This window comes from Erinaceus europaeus, chromosome 23 (assembly GCF_950295315.1).
Source record: "Erinaceus europaeus chromosome 23, mEriEur2.1, whole genome shotgun sequence".
NCBI classification, from domain to species: domain Eukaryota; kingdom Metazoa; phylum Chordata; class Mammalia; order Eulipotyphla; family Erinaceidae; genus Erinaceus; species Erinaceus europaeus.
This window is the reverse complement of record NC_080184.1, coordinates 13,746,818-13,757,704: the sequence shown is the minus strand read 5'-3', so window position 1 is coordinate 13,757,704 and position 10,887 is coordinate 13,746,818. Positions and strand designations below refer to the sequence as shown.

The 10,887-nt window shown below is 62.3% G+C and overlaps 1 protein-coding gene across 2 annotated transcripts; it reads left to right on the top strand.

Moving 5' to 3' along the window:
• The first annotated feature begins 3,270 nt into the window (after positions 1-3,270).
• Positions 3,271-10,398, top strand: SAMD1 (sterile alpha motif domain containing 1). Of its 2 annotated transcripts, none has more exons than XM_060181862.1 (5): positions 3,271-4,139; positions 5,523-5,862; positions 5,999-6,095; positions 6,180-6,291; positions 9,682-10,398. In XM_060181862.1, exons 1-5 carry the CDS (start codon positions 3,420-3,422, stop codon positions 9,838-9,840), a joined length of 1,428 nt encoding a protein of 475 aa, XP_060037845.1. In that variant the 5' UTR covers positions 3,271-3,419; the 3' UTR covers positions 9,841-10,398. The 2 variants fall into 2 exon arrangements, with proteins under 2 accessions (XP_060037845.1, XP_060037846.1); XM_060181863.1 differs by having other exon boundaries at positions 3,271-4,130; positions 9,682-10,397.
• The last annotated feature ends 489 nt before the right edge of the window (positions 10,399-10,887 follow it).

The window sequence follows — 10,887 nt, the reverse complement described above, 5'->3', positions numbered from 1 at the left end:
CCTGTCCCAGCTGCGGTGGGCAAGAAGTTGGGACCCCCCCCCCCAAACACAGACTGGAGGGGTCCCACCAAGTCCCCCAGGCCAACTGAGGGGGGGCAGGGAGTTGGGGCCACACACACACCCCGACACCCCTCGCTCTGGATGGGGGACAGGAAATCGGGGACCCCCTACTCAGGTTGGGGGGTGGCTGAAAATCTGGTTTGCCCCCCACTCAGGCTGCAGGGTGTCACGAAGTCAGGAGACCCCCCCCCCGCTCCCCAGTCTTAACCTGAGGATGTCAGGGAGTGGGGGGTGCCCCACAGACCCCCGTGGTAAAGGGGGTGCCCACTCGGACTTGGGGGTCAGAGTGAGTGCCCCTTCATTCTGTCAGGAGGGATCAGGAAGCGGGGGTCCCCCATGCTAAGCCCCTCAGCCTGCCTGGGGGTGTCAGGGAATCAGAAGCCCCCCAACTCCAGTTGGGGTGGGGACTGGAAGTCGGCACCCCAATATCAAGTGGGGGGATCAGGAATTGGGGGGATCCCCTAGGCAAGTCCCTCTCTCCTCCTGGGGGTGTCATCTGGCCCCCCATGCAGACTGGGGGAGTCAGGGAGTGCCCCCATTCTGTCAGGGTATCAGGAAGCAGGGGTCCCTCACTCCGCTGGGGGATGTCAGGAAATCGAAAGGCAACCCCCCCACTCAGACTGGGGTGAGAGAAGGGGCCCCCACTCTGCCAGGACAGATCAGAAGTTGGGGGACCCCCCCACTATGGGGGTCAGGAAATGCCCCCACTCTGGGGAGACCAGGAGCTGGGAGACCCCCAAGCCAAAGCCCCCACTCTGCCTGGTGGAGTCAGGGAGTGCCCCCTCGTATTTCAGGGTGGTCAGGAAGGGGGGATCCCCCCACTCTGGAGGCTGTCAGCGAATTGGAAGGCCCCCTAATCAGGCGGGTGTGGGGGCAGGGAGTTGGGGGACCCCACTCTGGGAGTTCAGGAAGTGGGGGACCCCCACTCTGCCTGGGAGACAAGTGGGGGGACCCCCACTCTGCCGGGGGATCAGGAAGGAGGGGGACCCCCCACTCTGCCGGGGGATCAGGTAGTGGGGGACCCCCACTCTGCCGGGGGGATCAGGATGGAGGGAACCCCCACTCTGCCGGGGGGTCAGGAAGTGGGGGACCCCCACTCTGCCGGGGGATCAGGATGGAGGGGGACCCCCACTCTGCTGGGGGGGGGATCAGGAAGTGGGGGACACCCACCCTGCCAGGGATCAGGAAGTGGGGGGACCCTCACTCTGCCGGGGGATCAGGATGGAGGGGGAACCCCACCCTGCCGGGGGGATCAGGAAATGGGGGACCCCACTCTGCCGGGGGGTCAGGAAGTGGGCGACCCCCACTCTGCCGGGGGATCAGGAAGTGGGGGACCCCCACTCTGCCGGGGGATCAGGAAGTGGGGGACCCCACTCTGCCGGGGGGATTAGGAAGGAGGGGGACCCCCACTCTGCCGGGGGGTCAGGAAATGGGGGACCCCCACTCTGCTGGGGAGATCAGGAATTGGGGGAGGGGACCCCCACCCTGCCGGGGGATCAGCAAGTAGGAGGACCCCCCACTCTGCCGGAGGATCAGGAAGTGGAGGACCCCCACTCTGCCCGGGAATCAGGATGGAGGGGGACCCCCACTCTGCCCAGGGATCAGGAAGTGGGGGACCCCCACTCTGCCCGGGGATCAGGAAGTGGGGGACCCCCACTCTGCCCGGGGATCAGGAAGTGGGGAACCCCCACTCTGCCGGGGGGTCAGGAAGTGGGCGACCCCCACTCTGCTGGGGAGATCAGGAAGTGGGGGACCCCCACCCTGCCGTGGATCAGGAAGTGGGGGACCCCCACTCTGCTGGGGAGATCAGGAAGTGGGGGACCCCCACCCTGCCGGGGATCAGGAAGTGGGGGACCCTCACTCTGCCGGGGAATCAGGATGGAGGGGGACCCCCACTCTGCCCGGGGATCAGGAAGTGGGCGACCCCCACTCTGCCGGGGGATCAGGAAGTGGGGGACCCCCCACTCTGCTGGGGAGATCAGGAAGTGGGGGACCCCCACCCTGCCGGGGACCAGGAAGTGGGGGACCCTCACTCTGCCGGGGAATCAGGATGGAGGGGGACCCCCACTCTGCCCGGGGATCAGGAAGTGGGCGACCCCCACTCTGCCTAAGGGGTTCATGAAATGCCCCTCTCTCTATCTGGGGGGAGTAGGAAGTGTGGCGACCCCTGAGCCAAGTCCCCCGACTCCGCCCGGGGGGGGGGGGTTGTCAGGGAATCGGAAGACAGCCCCCCACTCCGGCTCGGGCGGGGAGGCAGGAAGTCGGGGACCCCCCCGAAAGTGCGGGCCGCTCTGGAAGCCGGCGGGCAGAGGGGGCGCGCGAGCGGCCCGGGATTGGGGGGAAGGGGCGGCCGCGGCGCAGCGGTGCGCGCGCGAGGCGGGGGTGGGGTGGGGGGGAGCGGCAGCCGCGGGGGGAGGGGGCGGCCGTCGGGGAGCCCCCCACCCCCCGCACCCCAACCCCAGGCGCCCCCTCGGGGCCCCGCGCCCGGGTCCGAGCGTGCGGCGGAGCCGGAGGCAGCGCCGGGCGGGCGGGGCGCGGGGCCCAATGGCGGGCGCGCGGCCTCGGAGCGCCGCCCCCCCCACCCCGAACCCCCGCCCCCCGCCCCCCCAAACCCCCGCCCCCCGCCGCGCCCCGCCCGCCCCTCCCCCGCCGGCGCCAACTCCGCGGCGGCGCCTCCTTCAAAAGCGCGCGGGAGTTGTCCTGGGGGGGGCGGGGGGCTCCCCGCGAGCCTAGGAGCCGGGAGGGCGGGCGGCCTGGAGGAGGAGGACCGCGCGGGCTGGAAAAAAAAGACGGAGGGGGGGGGGCGGGCAGAAGGGGGTGTCCCGGGCGCAGGGCGCGTGCGGCGGCGGCGGGCGGGCGGGGAGGGGCGGCGCCGCGCTCCCCTCCCCCTCCCCCGCGCTCCCTCCTCCCCCTCCGCCTCCTCCGCCTCCTCCTCCCGGCCGCCCGCCCGCATCCCCGGGCCCGCGCGCGCCCAGCCCCGGCGGGCCGTGTGTGCGTGCGTGCGGGCGGGCGAGAGAGAGAGAGTGCGGGGCCCGCGCTGCCGCCGCCGCTTTTCTTTCTCTCTCCCTCTCCGTGTCTCCCTCTCTCTCTCCCTCTCTCTCTAGTGTTGGGGCGCCCCGGCGCGCGCGCTCCCTCTCTCTCTCTCTCTCTGTGTCGGATCGCTCGCCCGCTCGCTCTTGCTTTTTTTTTTTCTTGCTCTCTCTCTCTCTCTCTTTGCTCGCTTGTTCTGCCCTCCCTGCCCGGCCCCCGCGCGGCGGCCCCCAGGCGACGGGGGAGGCGCGCCGGCGGCCGGGCGGCGGCGGCGGCGCGCTGGGAGGCGGCGGGCAGCGCGCACGGTGCAGCCGGGCCGGGCGGGCGGCATGGCGGGGCCCCCGGCGCTCCCCCCTCCGGAACCGGCGGCCGCCGGCGGCGGCGGTGGCGGCGCGGGCGGCGGCGGCGGCGGGGCCTCCTCCTCCGGGGGGGCCTCCGGGGTGTCGGCCTCGCCGCACTACCAGGAGTGGATCCTGGACACCATCGACTCGCTGCGCTCGCGGAAGGCGCGGCCCGACCTGGAGCGCATCTGCCGGATGGTGCGGCGCCGCCACGGCCCCGAGCCCGAGCGCACGCGCGCCGAGCTGGAGAAGCTGATCCAGCAGCGCGCGGTGCTCCGCGTGAGCTACAAGGGCAGCATCTCCTACCGCAACGCCGCGCGCGTGCAGCCGCCCCGCCGCGCGCCCCCCCCGCCCGCCGCGCCCCGCCAGCCCCGCGCCGCGCCCCCCCCCGCGCCGCCCGCCGCGCCCCCCGCGCCCCGGCCCGCGGCCCCCCCGCTCGCCGCGCCCCCGCCGCCGCCGCCGCCCGCCCCGCAGCCCCCCGCGCCGCCGGGGGGGGGCGGCCGGCTCACCCGGGGCCGCGTGCAGGGGCCCCCCGACGAGGACGGGGCGCCGCGGGGCCGCCCCCCGCGGCTCGGAGCGGCTCCCCCCGCGCCCTCGCCGGCGCCCCCGCAGCCGCCCGCGCAGCCGCCGGTCCGCGGGGACAGGCCGGGCCGGGCGCCTCCTGCGGGGGGCGGGCAGCGCGCGGCGCGCGGAGCCAAGGTAGGGCAGGTGCGGGCCGGGCCGGGCCGGGCCGGGCCGGGGTGGGGGGCGCGCGGGGCGGGGCGGGGCCGGCGGGAGGGGGAGGGGAGGGGTGGGGAGGCGGGGCGCCCCCACTTTGGGGGGGGGGACAAAAGTTGGGCAGAGCCCGGGGGTGCGGCCAGGAGGCCCGGACGCCCCCCCCTCCACGAGCGGGTGCTGGGCAGGGCGCCCCCCTTTGGGGCCGGGAGTCACCGCTCGGGGTGCAAAGTTACCGGAGCCGGGGGGTGCGGCCAGGAGACCCGAGTGCCCCCCGAGCGGGTGCTGGGCAGGGCGCCCCCCATCTGGGGCCGGGAGTCACCGCTCGGGGTGCAAAGTTACCGGAGCCGGGGGGTGCGGCCAGGAGGCCCGAGTGGGAGCTGGGCAGGGCGCCCCCACTCGGGGTGCCAAAAGTTAGGCGAAGCCTGGGGGGGTGCATTTAGGAGACCCGGATACCGCCCCCGGGAGTGGGGGGGGACTGGGTGCTGGGCAGGGCGCCCCCCTTCTGGGGCAGGGAGTCATCCCTCGCGGCGCAAAGTTAGGCGAAGTGGGGGGGTGCGTTCAGGAGACCCGGATGCCCCCCCCCAAGTGGGAAGCTGGGACTTGGGCAGGGCGCCCCCACTCGGATGCGACAGTTAGGCGAAGCGAGGTGGGGGGGGGGCGCTTCGGAGTTAGGCCGGGCTAGATGGGAAGGCGGGGCGCCCCCAGTGCAGGGCTTGGCACCCCAAACTTAGGGGTGCATAAAGTTAGGCCAGGCCTGGGGGTGCAGTTAAGAGACTGTGTACCCCCTCCCTCGACCTGGGGCCAGGCGGGAAGGGAAGGTGGGGCGCCCCCACTCTGGGTGTGCAGACTGATGGGTGAGGTTAGGGTGGGGGGGGCTCGGGGGCGGGGCTAAGCAAGAGGGGGGCTCCTGGGCTTCCCCCCATACGACTCCTGGGGTGCAGATCAGGTGAGTGGGTGGGGGGTACGCTATACAGGACAATGGGGAGACCCCCTCCTCCCTCTGTGGGCAGGAAAGTCTTGGGACACCAAGGGGGAGGGGGATAGTGGAGCCTTCCCCCCACCCCCCTTCCGGGGAGCCAAAAATGAGGCAGGGAGGGCCTGGGTTTGGGAAAGAGGAGAGAGGACACCCGTGTCCATCTGTGCCCCCCCCCATCCTGCAGCGGGTGCCCCCCACTCCCTAAAAAGTTATGGTGGGGGGGGTGAGTTGACAGTTCTCTCTAGGGCCTTGGGGGAAGGGGTCCAGACCCGAGAAGGATTTGGCGGGGAGGGGGGGTTCCTCCATAGAGTGGGGGGTGGTGAGGAGCCCCCCCATTCTGGGCATCCAGGTGGGACACCCTGACCTGAGCGCCCCTCCCCCTTGCTCCCCACAAACAGAGAAGCGGGGAAGAACCAGTGGTTGAGAAAGAGGAGGAGGAGGAAGAGGAGGAGGAGGAGGAAGATGATGAGGACGATGTATCTGAGGGCTCCGAGGTGCCCGAAGCTGCTGCAGCCACCACCGCCGCCGCCGCCGCTGCCGCCGCCACCACCACCGAGCGGCCCCTGGGACCCCAACTCAATGGGGATCGCGCCTCCCAGAACACCCCCAAGGAGCGCCCCAAAGAGTGGTCCCTCTGTGCACCCCACCAGGGCCAGGACGAGGCTCGGGGGCCCCCCATGGGTAGCGGAAGCCGTCAGGCCTTCTCCGTGGCCGGATTGAACAAGGAAGGGGGTTCAGGTAAGTAAAGACCACACACACACACACGCACACTGGGTTGTGTTTTTTGGGGGTCCCTCTCTTCACCCCACAATGACTCCTCTGCTTCTGTTTTTTGGGTTTTTTTTTTTTTCTCTCTCTCCCTCCCCCCCTCCAGCCTACACAGCTACTGGTCCAAACTGTCCGTCCCCCGTGCCTTTGCCCCCCGGAAAGCCGGCTCTTCCAGGGACTGATGGGACCCCCTTTGGCTGCCCGTGAGTTGGGGTGTCAGTGCAGGGGGCGGGCTGTCCTGCTGGGGAAAGGGGGGGACCCGGTGGCTCACAGCTGTTCCCGCCAAGGTCCGCGCGCAAGGAGAAACCCACGGACCCAGTGGAGTGGACGGTGATGGACGTCGTGGAGTATTTCACTGAGGCGGGATTCCCGGAACAAGCCACCGCCTTCCAGGAGCAGGTGGGTGGCCCCCTGGCTCCCACCCACCCACATTCCCCAGGCCTGCTGGGAGTTCACCCCCAGACCACTCTTGGCTTTTATATTTGTTTCTGTTTTCCTGTCCAGGCTGATGAGTTTCTCGAAATTATGTCTACTATTTTTTTAATCTTTATTTATTTATTTTCCCTTTGGCTGCCTTTTTTTTTTATTTTTTTGTTGCCCTTTTTTTTTCTTATTGTTGTAGTTATTATTGTGGTTGTTACTGATGTCGTTGTTGGACAGGACAGAGAGAAATGGAGAGAGAGGGGGAGAGAGAAAGACAGACACCTGCAGACCTGCTTCACCGCCTGGGAAGCAACTCCCCTACAGGTGGGGAGCCGGGTCCTGGAACCGGGATCCTTATGCTGGTCCTTGTGCTTTGCGCCTTTGTTTTTATTTTTATTGTTGTGGTTGTTGTTATTGATGTCATCGTTGTTGGATAGGACAGAGAGAAATGGAGAGAGGAGGGGAAGACAGAGAGGGGGAGGGAAAGACAGACACCTGCAGACCTGCTTCACCGCCTGGGAAGCGACTCCCCTGCAGGTGGGGAGCCGGGGGCTCGAACCGGGATCCTTCCACTCGTCCTTGTGCTTCGGGCCACCTGCACTTAACCCACTGCGCTACCGCCCGACTCCCAAGTTTCTTGAAATTATTTACATTTGATGGGATATGATGAGGAGGTAGAGGGAGAGAGGACGGGCCAGGTGGTGGCGCACATGTTACAATGCACAAGGACCTGGGTTCGAGTCCCTACCTGCAGAGGGGAAGCTTTGTGACTGGTGGAGCAAGGCTGCAGGTGTCTGTCTCTCTCCCTCTCTATCTCCACCTCCCCTCTTGATTTTTGTCTCTATCCAATGAAGAAATAGATAATTTAAAAGAATCTCTAGGGAGTCGGCCAGTAGCGCTGTAGGTTAAGCGCAGGTGGCACAAAGCACAAGGACCGGCGTCCGAATCCCGGTTCGAGCCCCCAGCTCCCCACCTGCAGGGGAGTCGCTTCCCAGGCGGTGGTGAGACAGGTCTGCAGGTGTCTGTCTGTCTCTCCTCTCTCCATTCTCTTATATAACAGCAATGACATCAATAATAATAACTACTACAACAATAAAAAAAAAAAGAACAGCAAGGGCAACAAAAAGGGAAAATAAATATTAAAAAATTTAAAAATAAAAAAGAATTTTTAATAAAGGCCGGGTAGTAGCACACATTGCTACCATTTCTGTCTTCATCCAATAAGTAAAGAAAAGCTTTTTAAAATGTAAATAGGTATTTAAAGAGAGAGACATCTGTAGCCCTGCAAATGAGCTTCCCCAATGCCCTTCCCTCCAGGTGGGGACCAGTGGTGGTGTGGGGGATTGAACCTGGGGCTTTTGGAGCCTCGGGCGTGTAAAAAGTCTCTTTACATAAGCATTATGCTACCTACCCCTGTCCTGTAACCTACTATTAATTATAAGTTAAAAAATGTAACAAGTAAAATGGATCTAAATCCTTTTCAAAGAATAAGATAAACAAAATGAATATGTAAGACTTTCATGCCTGGATGTCCAAGGTTCAATCCCCAGCCCTTCCCTAAACCAGCATTGAAGAGTGGTGCTTCTTTTTGTCTGTTTTTGTTTTTCCCAGAGCCCTGCTCAGCTCAATTGATGGCGGTGCTGGGGACTGAACCTGGGATTTAGATCATTTAGATAGAGCTTCCGGCGGCAGAGTCTCTTTGCAGAACCAGGATGCTATTACCTTCCCCCACCCAAGTTGTTGTGGTTGTTGTTGTTGTTGTTTTTTAAGTTTTAAGCTGTAGTTTATCTTGTGAGCATTCTTCCATGCTGGGGCTGCAACCCAGGACTTCACTCCCCAGTTCAAGGCTTTAACCACTAAGCTTCCCCCCGGGGCCACAGGCTTTTTTTTTTTGGCCTCCAGGGTTATTGTTGGGGCTCAGTGCCTGCATCCTGAATCCACTGCTCCTGGAGGCCTTTTGCCCCCCTTTTGTTGCCCTTGTAGTTTTATTGTTGTTGTTATTATTGTTGTTGTTGATGTTGTACGTTGTTGGCTAGGACAGAGACAAATGGAGAGAAGAGGGGGAGAAAGACAGACACCTGCAGACCTGCTTCACCGCCTGGGAAGCGACTTCCCTGCAAATGGGGGGGGGGGCTCAAACCGGGATCCTTACGCTGGTCTTTGCACTTTGTGCCATTTGGGCTTAACCCACTGCGCCACTGCCTAACCCCCAAGGCCACAGGCTTTTTATTTGAAGGTGCTATTTATTTACTAAAGATTTACTTAAGGGTGGGGGTAGATAGCATCATGGTTATGCAAAGAGACTCTCCTGCCTGAGGCTCCCAGGTTCAATCCCCAGCACCACCATCATCCTGAACTAAGCAGTGCTCTGGTTAAAAAAAAAAAAAAAAAAAAAGGGCCGGGTTAAGTGCACATGGTGTGAAACGCAAGGACCGGCATAAGGATCTCGGTTCGAGCCCCCAGTTCACTACCTGGAGGGGGGTCGCTTCACAGGCGGTGAAGCAGGTCTGCAGGTGTCTGTCTTTTTCTCCCCCTCTCTGTCTTCCCCTCTTCTCTCCATTTCTCTGTCCTATCCAACAGCAGCAACAATAATAATAATAACAAGGGCAACAAATAGGAGAAATAGCCTCCAGGAGCAAGGGATTGTCATGCAGGCACTGCGGCCCAGCAGTAACCCTGGAGGGGAAAAAAAAAAACAGTAAAGAAACAATTACTAATGGGAGAGACTGATAAATAAAGGAGAGAGAGAAGGCAGGGGAAGATAACATAATGGTTATGCAAAAAGACTCTTCCCGCCTAAGCCTCCAATGTCCCAGGTTCCTTCCCCGGCACCATTATAAGCAGAGCTGAGCGGTGCTTTGGTTTAAAAAAAAAAGAGAGAGAGAGAGAAAGGGAAGCTCTGGCTCACTCGAGACCAGGGACCAAACTCAGGACCTCAGACTTGAGAATCCTAACGCTTCCCTGGGTGATTATACTGAGAGAAAGATAACCCAGGACCCTGCTGAGCTCGGGCTGAATGGTGGTGCGGGGGATGGAACCTGGGACCTTGGAGCCTCAGGCAGGTGGGGATTCCTTTGCAGAACTACTATGATTTCTCCTAAGTCCTATCTTTTTTTTTTCTTGTTGATTTCTTAAAACTCTTTATATATGTGGCATTTCTTTTAAATCCAGAGCCCTGTTCAGCTCTGGCTGACGGTGGTGCTGGGCATTGAACCCCGGACCTCAGAGCCTCAGGCGGGAGAGTCTGTTTGCTGTCTCCCAGCCCAGGAGGTGGCACAGGGTGGGGAGAGGGGTGTCGTCGTGTGGGGGCTTCCCAAGTCCCGCACCCACCTTCTGAGCTGTTTTCTCTCCGTCTCCTTCTCTCAGGAGATTGATGGCAAGTCCCTCCTGCTGATGCAGCGGACAGACGTGCTGACGGGTCTGTCCATCCGCCTGGGCCCGGCTCTGAAGATCTATGAACATCACATCAAGGTGCTGCAGCAGGGTCACTTTGAGGATGACGACCCCGATGGCTTCCTGAGCTGAGCGGCACCCGCCCGCCTCTTCTGTCTCCCCCCTCAGGCCCCAGCCACCACTTTGCTCAGGGGGCTCTGGACAGCTGCACCCCTTCCCCACCCCCAAAGACCAGGCCCTGGACCCTCCTTTCTCTGTGTGACTCCCACACTTACACACACACACACACACACAGACACACACTCACTTCCACCCTGTCCAACCCAGAACTTTATTGGCGGTAGGGGAGAAGGAAAAAAAAAAACAAACATCTTTTTCCCCTCTTTTCATTAATCCGGTTTAGCCAAATGTGTCCCATCTCACCTCACCCCCCCCAAGGTTGCTCCTTCTGTTCATTTTGGGGGCGGTAATTTGTGGGAGGGGTATTCTAACTACCCACCCCCAGCCCTTTTATCCCCAATCTGGTGGGAGTAGAAAGGGAACCTCCCCCCAGTTCCATCCTCCTCCTCCCTCTGCCTCTCTCTCTCTGTCTCTGTCTCTCGTTGGGTGGTGGATTCAACTGGCTGTATTGCTTTTTAATAATCGCACCGGAAGTTTTTTCTAAAATAAAGTTTAAAAAAAAAGCGGTTGAAAAAAAAAAACTGGCCATCAACCTTTTTTGTTTATTATTATCGTTATTATTACTTATTTTTTTGTAATACAAGGAGTGGGCTGGGGCTTCTCCTTGTCTTGTGCAGTGAGCAGTACGGACAACCAGCCTGTGATGACCCCTTCCTGGGCCCCAAGTACCCCCAGCTGCTCCCCTGCAGGGGGGTGGCCCTCCACTCATTTTCCCTAAAGGGAAGCAGTTGTCAGCCTTGCCACATGGTACCAATGATCAATCCTGAGCTGATTCAACTCTGCTGACTCTTATTCCCGACACCCATCGAGAGAGAGCTCAGCTGATGGGTGCCCATCTCTGGCCTATTGATGTGTGAACCCTGGTCCCCAGGCTGGACCCCCAGGCACTGTGGGAAGCTCAGGGAAGGGCTGTGCTGGCTTCTTGGGCTGGAGAAATAGCAGAATGGTTCTGCAAAGAAACTCTCACATCTGAGGCATCGCGTTGGATCCCCAGCACCA

Excerpts from the sequence above, each read along its gene's own strand:
- SAMD1 (XM_060181862.1), top strand. The coding sequence starts at position 3,420 with ATGGCGGGGCCCCCGGCGCTCCCCCCTCCGGAACCGGCGGCCGCCGGC. Across the intron at positions 4,140-5,522 it reads GCGGAGCCAAGGTAGGGCAG|AGAAGCGGGGAAGAACCAGT; the intron begins GTGCGGGCCGGG and ends CCCCACAAACAG. Across the intron at positions 6,292-9,681 it reads CCACCGCCTTCCAGGAGCAG|GAGATTGATGGCAAGTCCCT; the intron begins GTGGGTGGCCCC and ends TCCTTCTCTCAG.